At 32.7% G+C, this 6,848-nt stretch overlaps 1 protein-coding gene across 1 annotated transcript; it reads left to right on the top strand.

Moving 5' to 3' along the window:
• The first annotated feature begins 2,267 nt into the window (after positions 1-2,267).
• Positions 2,268-3,755, top strand: LOC127732604 (G-protein coupled receptor 54-like). Its single transcript, XM_052241663.1, has one exon. The coding sequence runs from the start codon at positions 2,283-2,285 to the stop codon at positions 3,426-3,428; it is 1,146 nt and encodes a 381-aa protein (XP_052097623.1). The 5' UTR covers positions 2,268-2,282; the 3' UTR covers positions 3,429-3,755.
• Positions 3,756-6,848: the final 3,093 nt, after the last annotated feature.

Raw genomic sequence — 6,848 nt, 5'->3', positions numbered from 1 at the left:
GATGATCCACCTTAAATGTCCGTATTGAAACTGAAAACTCGCTGAGGGTACTAAATGAAACCATCTTGCACCTAAAAGTTGTTTATTAGTAAAATTGACATCTGAACTGGTAGATTTACTGTTAACATCCAATCAATATACATTTGTAACACCCGATGGGTAAAAATGTTAGTATCTGCCTTTCAGATTATATACTACAATGTCATTCAATTTAGCTGAAGGGTACAAATGCCGAAAATATTTATAATTTCCACTGAATACATAAATCGGAAAAAATTATCAACATACAAACATGTGTGACACGCGCCGTAGAAAGTAATTAAACTGTTTTACATGGACGCTTGAAGGCAACATGTTATTACTTAAAATTAAAAACTTTTGATGAGAAAATCGCTGATTTTGTTTATTAAATGTTATGACTAAATGTAGACTAGTGGTAGCTACGTTGTTTATTCTCACTGTAAGTTAAAGTATTTGTTTTCTATCTATTGTTTTTTTTGTCTCCGTTTGTCTTAATATTTTTGGTGTTAACTATTTATTATAAACGTCTACTTCTTATTATTTGCCATATATAAACTAAAAATGTAACTGTAACTACAGGTATTTTAATATTTCGTTATATTTACATGTGATTGGACGTACATAGAAAGATTATTATTTTGCCAAATACTTTTGGTATTTTACATTAGTTTTAGCTCTTTTAATTTAACTATTTGAGCGAAAATAGCGAAATCGATAAAAGTGCACGTACAGAAGATACATTGAAATAATTTTTGAAAACTATCAATCAATGTTGTTGGTGATACTTACATCTCATGATACTCCTAGTAAATTAAAATCCGATTCAGCTTGTATGTTTTGTACAAAACATAACATTTTCTTCTGAATATGGTAAAAGATTGTCCGTTGAATGGTAAAAACTCTTCCCTTCTTACTGATCGGTCAAATGCAATAATAACACTTCCATGAAACGTTATCGTAATAAACGCTGATTACTAGGAATTCATGTATCAATAATATTTTTCAACTGTCACCTTTTCCACCAAAAAAATCAAAATCGTCGACTTTGGCAAAGTTTCTTTAGCTATGCGGTGTCTGTTTGGTGGTGCAGATACACAGTCAAGTCCAACTGAGATATTAACTCAAAGACATACAAGTAGATGGTTTTGCACAGTTTAAATCTGTTTTAATCCACCACTTACAATCCAATAAGCCTCGTAAAAGGCAAAACTATGACGCACAATCCTTGTTCAAGTAAGTGGTCAATCACCATGTTGTTTTTTTTTTGTGTGTTATACATAGAAAGGATAACAAAAATCACCAAATATAATGGTCAGTACAACAGACCACATCAGCCAGCAACACCTGTCTCCTCTGTAAAAAAGAAAAACAAAAACGAACAACACACGTCCAGATAGCCGTACGTGGTACATGCACAAAATGTTGTGGGGTTAATCCAATTTACGTTGGCAAAAACCTCTCACATTACCAATTGTTACCGAATGTCGTAAAACGGACAATAAAAAAGCTACACAGTGCAGATCCCAATTGAATGACCACTCACTTCCACAAGGAAATTAAAAACGTACTCGCAATATGATGAGGCAAGAGGATTCCGAACATCCCTGTCAAAAAAGTAAATAAACTCATCATAGATACCAGTCAGGATTTAAAAAAAAATAGGTTTGACGCGCGTTTCGTCTGCAACAGACTCAACGGTGACGCTCGAATCAAAAACGTTAAAAAGGCCAAATAAAGTACGAAGTTGAAGAGCATTGAGAACCCAAAATTCCGAAAGGTTTTGCCAAATAAAGATAAAATAATCTATGTCTGAAAATTATTGATGGCGAAGTTGATATCGCCTCTTTCTATTTTACTGTTATATAGTCTAGATATGCAAAGGGGGAGTGTGTGCACGTCAACCTGGTTTTACCACACCACATGTTGTGTCTGTACCAATACAAGTAAATCTACCTGAACCATTTGTTACTCGCTGTTGTATGTATTTCAACGTCTCTTTTTTGCAGAGGAGTCGGATGTTTGTTGTTGGTGTGCCCTTTTGAACTGTCCATTATTTTTGGTTATGCCTTTTATCCTTTATTTAACAAGATGGTTAAAAAGTTATAAGTAAATGAATCACAAAGACAGATGTTATGTGGACAGACAATATTTATCGCTTAGATTTGGAAATAATGATTTCATAAATTACACTATTTCTTTTATTTTGGTAATTTGATAATCAAGAGAACTTGTATTTTTAGGTTCAAATCAATTCTGTTGAGATGAATTCACTTCCTCTACATTCCGGCTTTTTCAACATGTCGCATATAAACAACAGTGGTGTTCCTTACAATATAGAAACCGCAGAGTCACCAAACGTGACCTCCGTTGTTGGTACTTCAGATACAGGAAACGATACTATTTTTGATAGAACAGATTTCTGTTCTACGCCGTACTGTATTCCAAATGCTCTGATCATCAGTACCATATCAATCAGCGGAATTATCATGAACTTAATCGTGATTGTTATTGTAAAAGTTGACAAAAGATTGCATCAACCGACCTTCGTTGCAATAGCATGCCTTGCAATACCCGATTTCACCTTTCTTTTTTTTCGATATATACGTTACATCATAGATGGGTATATATGGATGAACATTTCAAAATCGGACTACAGGAAAATAAAAACTGTTTTAGATTTTATAGGACTAGTAGCAGCAGGATCGTCCGTTTTCCACGTTGTTTTCATGTCGGTTTTGCGTTATTTTATAATTGTCCATCCCTTAAAATCTCGAAGTATATTGACAAGTAAAAAGGTGATGCTGATTTCACTTCCGTTGTGGATAGTTGCTGCCGGAAATGGTTCATTTTATATGTATGCAGTAATTTTTAACCTAGATGATAAGAAGTTAGCATTCTACACGAATTTGGTGGTGACAATATTTATGACGGCGTTTCCAATCATCACTATAAGTATTCTTCATACGTTCAAAGCAAAAGCGTTGTTATGTTCTCTTTCCTCCACTGAGATGGTAGTTCGGAAAATGTCGAGAGTGGTTACATTCGTAATTTGCAGTTATCTTATAACAACTTCTCCAACTAATGTTATGGATATCATAAGACTTTTCCATCCGAGATATTTCATGTCAAAATGGTTATTCAGATTGGAACAAGCTGCAAGAATATTTTTCTTCTTGACTTATGCGATCAATCCCTTTATATATTTCATATTTTCACCACAGTTTAAACGTTTCATTAAAGAAAACTGTTCGAAGACCAGAATGAAATTGTCACGTTCACGGCAATCTCAAACAATGTCCACGACAATCCATTCACATTCCACCCAGCTCACTGAAATCGGTTCTTCAGTTCAAGATTACACTGCAATAAAAACTCCGCACACTACAACTGAACTTGACACTAAATGAAACAGAAAACGTTTATTATTATTATTATCTTACCCTTGGGATTTCATTTGGCCAGCAAAGGAGCAAAATGGTAGAACTCAGTGTATTTGTTATTTCTGATTTTTAACTTGACAAAAAGATTTTTATGATAAAGCTGTGAAATTTGCTTCAGACTTTAGTCCTAAATTGATTTAATTGATATGTATAGAGAGATATTTTTTACTGTAATCTTTAGTGAAGATTCAACAGATCCAATCAGCTCAACTGTTTATATAATAGGATCAATTGATGGTGCATATGAGGTATACATTGTTTTTAATCTATATAAATAAATAGGCGTTATTTTCATTTATTTTGTTCAATAGCGCATGTGCTAATACTAAAGCTAAATGATAAAATAAAATAGCCTGCAAGTTATACGCAGATGCTCCTTGGTGTATATGTTCTTCTTTCCATAGATGTACATGTGCTTTCTGCGTTATGTTCTTATCATAATGATTGGAGTTTGTAACTAGAACTTGTGATCATCATGCCATTCCTTTCTTTTTTTTTTGGCAACCAAGAATAACTGACGATTTGGTGATCTGATTTTATCCTAAGCATGAAAAAGTTTTTATACATCAAAGCAGGTATATATGCTGATTTGTTCAAACATCAAACTCATGATCTCTGAAGTCAGAATGACTCGACTTTCATTGTTTTAAAACAAAAGCCAATCACACATTACAGACTCCAAGAAGTGAGTTCGATATATATGCATATGTTACACTCAGAAACGTGTCATTCACCTCAAACGTGACCTTCATCTCAAACGTGTCCAATCCCCAAAACGCGTTTATATGTCGTCACTGTACGCCTATACATTAGCTTGTAAAGGTCGCCGAAACGTGTACTTTTTATAATCTCTAAATGGCCAATGGCCAAGCGTGTCCTCAATTTATGAAGTTATTCGTTATCACATGAGAGTAGGAATAGCCTTTACCGTCAGGCGTCAAATAATCATATATCAAGGTGAAATCGGATGCATATTCTTAAGTATCTGTATCCGATTTCACCTGGATAGATGCACGCTCGATGAAGCTAGTTTGTCTCGCGAAATATTGTAAATTATTTGTGTGTCTTCTTAACATTTCATTTTATATGAGGGAAATAGGGGTTTATATTTAAAGATGAATTCTAATTTATATCTTGGCTTTATTTGGCAAAACCTTTCGGAATTTTTGGTCCTCTTATTCTTCAACTTCGTTTTTTATTTGGCCTTTTAACATTTTTTATGATTCGGGCCTCACTGATGGTCTTCTGTAGACGAAACGCGCGTCTGGCGTACAAAATGATAAGCCTGGGTTCTATGATGAGTTTTTTTTTTATATATCGTCAGTCAACATTTTATGAACATGAATAAATTTTAAAATATGATATTATAATGATGGAATGGATGAGTAGGGATTACGCCTTTATATATATAAACAAAGGCAACAGTAGTTTACAGATATTAAAATCTGGTCAAAACGACATTCGCATACTGCAATTTGATAGACGCCAGAATAAATGAGTTGCATAGTTAATGTTGTAGTCTTAAGTTCGATTGCCTGTCTTTCTTTTTTGTTCTTTCTTTTTCTTTTGTTATTCCTTTTTTTTTTGTCTGTGTTTTTGTTTTTTCTTTTGCGTGTTATTATTGATACTTTGCAATGAGAAAGTATCCGCCCTCGTTTTTTTTTAATTATTTCTTATTTTATTCCTTTTTAATTCAATTTGTTCATTTGTATTTTTGTTCATTATTTTCTTTTTAGGTGATTTCGTGTGTTTTAAAACATTTCTTTACAAATTACTATATGTGTGCATCGAGATATTGTTCGAATAATTGTTCTTCCTAGAAATTCAGTAGCATGCATGTATCTATATTTAAAAAAAAATTCGAATATACCTCATTTGATAAATAGCTGATACTTTTTAAGATTCATTATCACTAAATGGAAATTTCAGTACAGTAATATGCTCAAAGTGCGTGCGATTTTGTTTTAATATTTTGTCAAAATTTGAATCTACTACCTGTATTTTTTTAATTAATGAACGTTGCATAACATCATTCAAGATAAAAAAAATTGTTATTTCAATTTACTTAATTAATGGCTCAACTCAACAGATCTATACAAAGAGCAAAAAATAACTAATAAAACACTGAGGACACAAATTACAGATCTGAGAGTGCTCGCAGTTGCTGAAAGCTATTTCAAAGCCAATAACAACTAATAAAAAATCATGTATCCAAGACTAGTATATCAATAAGTACCGATTATCAGGTTGTCTGCATATTAATATTGTAAAATATCAGCTGCAAGTCACATAATGAAGTTGTTTGTCGAGTGAGTGCAGCGAATGAGTTCAAAAAGGCTTGATATTGTGTTGAGCAGCTGATATTTTACAATATGATCAATCGAATATTTTTAAGGATTTGTGATTCGTTAAAATTTGACCACATGTACATTTGTATTTACTCAGTTTGCACGCCATTGCTGTTGTGTTTAGCTTTTGGAAAGTCAAAAACAGCATATTGCACAGGGCATACAGCATGTTACTAAAAATACATTCTAGAAATCACCAATTTTACATTGTTCATGCAATAGTTGTTGATTAGTAATATAACAATTGTAGCCTTTGTACTCGCTTCCGAAGCTGCACAAAACACCTTACAAATATAGATTTATTTCGTCTTCAAGCCATTGTTCCACTACTAAACTGTCTATTCTACTTACTAGTATACTTGGTATGATCAAAAACCTGGTAATAAATTGTTCAAATAAGGCCTTTGAATATAGTGGAATTAATTACTTTTGGAGTGTCAAAAATTCGTTCGAAGTACTTGATAAATTGCATGCTTACTCGTATATTGATTTCGAATCTGTTCAAAGTTTTGATTTTTCTACCCTATATATCACTTTGCCTTATAATCTTCTTAAGAAAAGATTCACTCACCTAATTAATTGGGCATTTACAATTTATGACTAAAATCACCAAAGACCCATCGAAACAACATCTGATACAAAAATTTGATAACACTTTTAGGTATCTGGATGATATATTGGCTCTCAATAATGACGACTTCAGTATTTAAACTAAATAGATTTATCCTGCTGAACTGACTTTAAATAAAGCTAATACTAACAATGAACACTGCCCTTTCCTGGATCTTGATATCTATAGCTTAATACCAAAATTTATGATAAAAGAGATGATTTTCATTTCCTATTGTAAATTATCCATTTTTAGATGGTGACGTTCCCTTGTCACCATCTTATGGTGTTTATATATCTCAACTTGTTCGATTCGCTCGTGTATGTAACAACGTATTTGATTTTAACGAAAAAAATCTGTGTATTACTGAAATATTATTACACCAGGGTTTTCGATATCACAAGCTAGTCAAAACATTTACTAAATTTT

The sequence above is a fragment of the Mytilus californianus genome, unplaced genomic scaffold, assembly GCF_021869535.1.
Source record: "Mytilus californianus isolate M0D057914Y unplaced genomic scaffold, xbMytCali1.0.p SCAF_26, whole genome shotgun sequence".
NCBI classification, from domain to species: Eukaryota; Metazoa; Mollusca; class Bivalvia; order Mytilida; family Mytilidae; genus Mytilus; species Mytilus californianus.
This window is presented reverse-complemented; position numbering and strand designations above follow the sequence as displayed.

Excerpts from the sequence above, each read along its gene's own strand:
- LOC127732604 (XM_052241663.1), top strand. The coding sequence starts at position 2,283 with ATGAATTCACTTCCTCTACATTCCGGCTTTTTCAACATGTCGCATATA.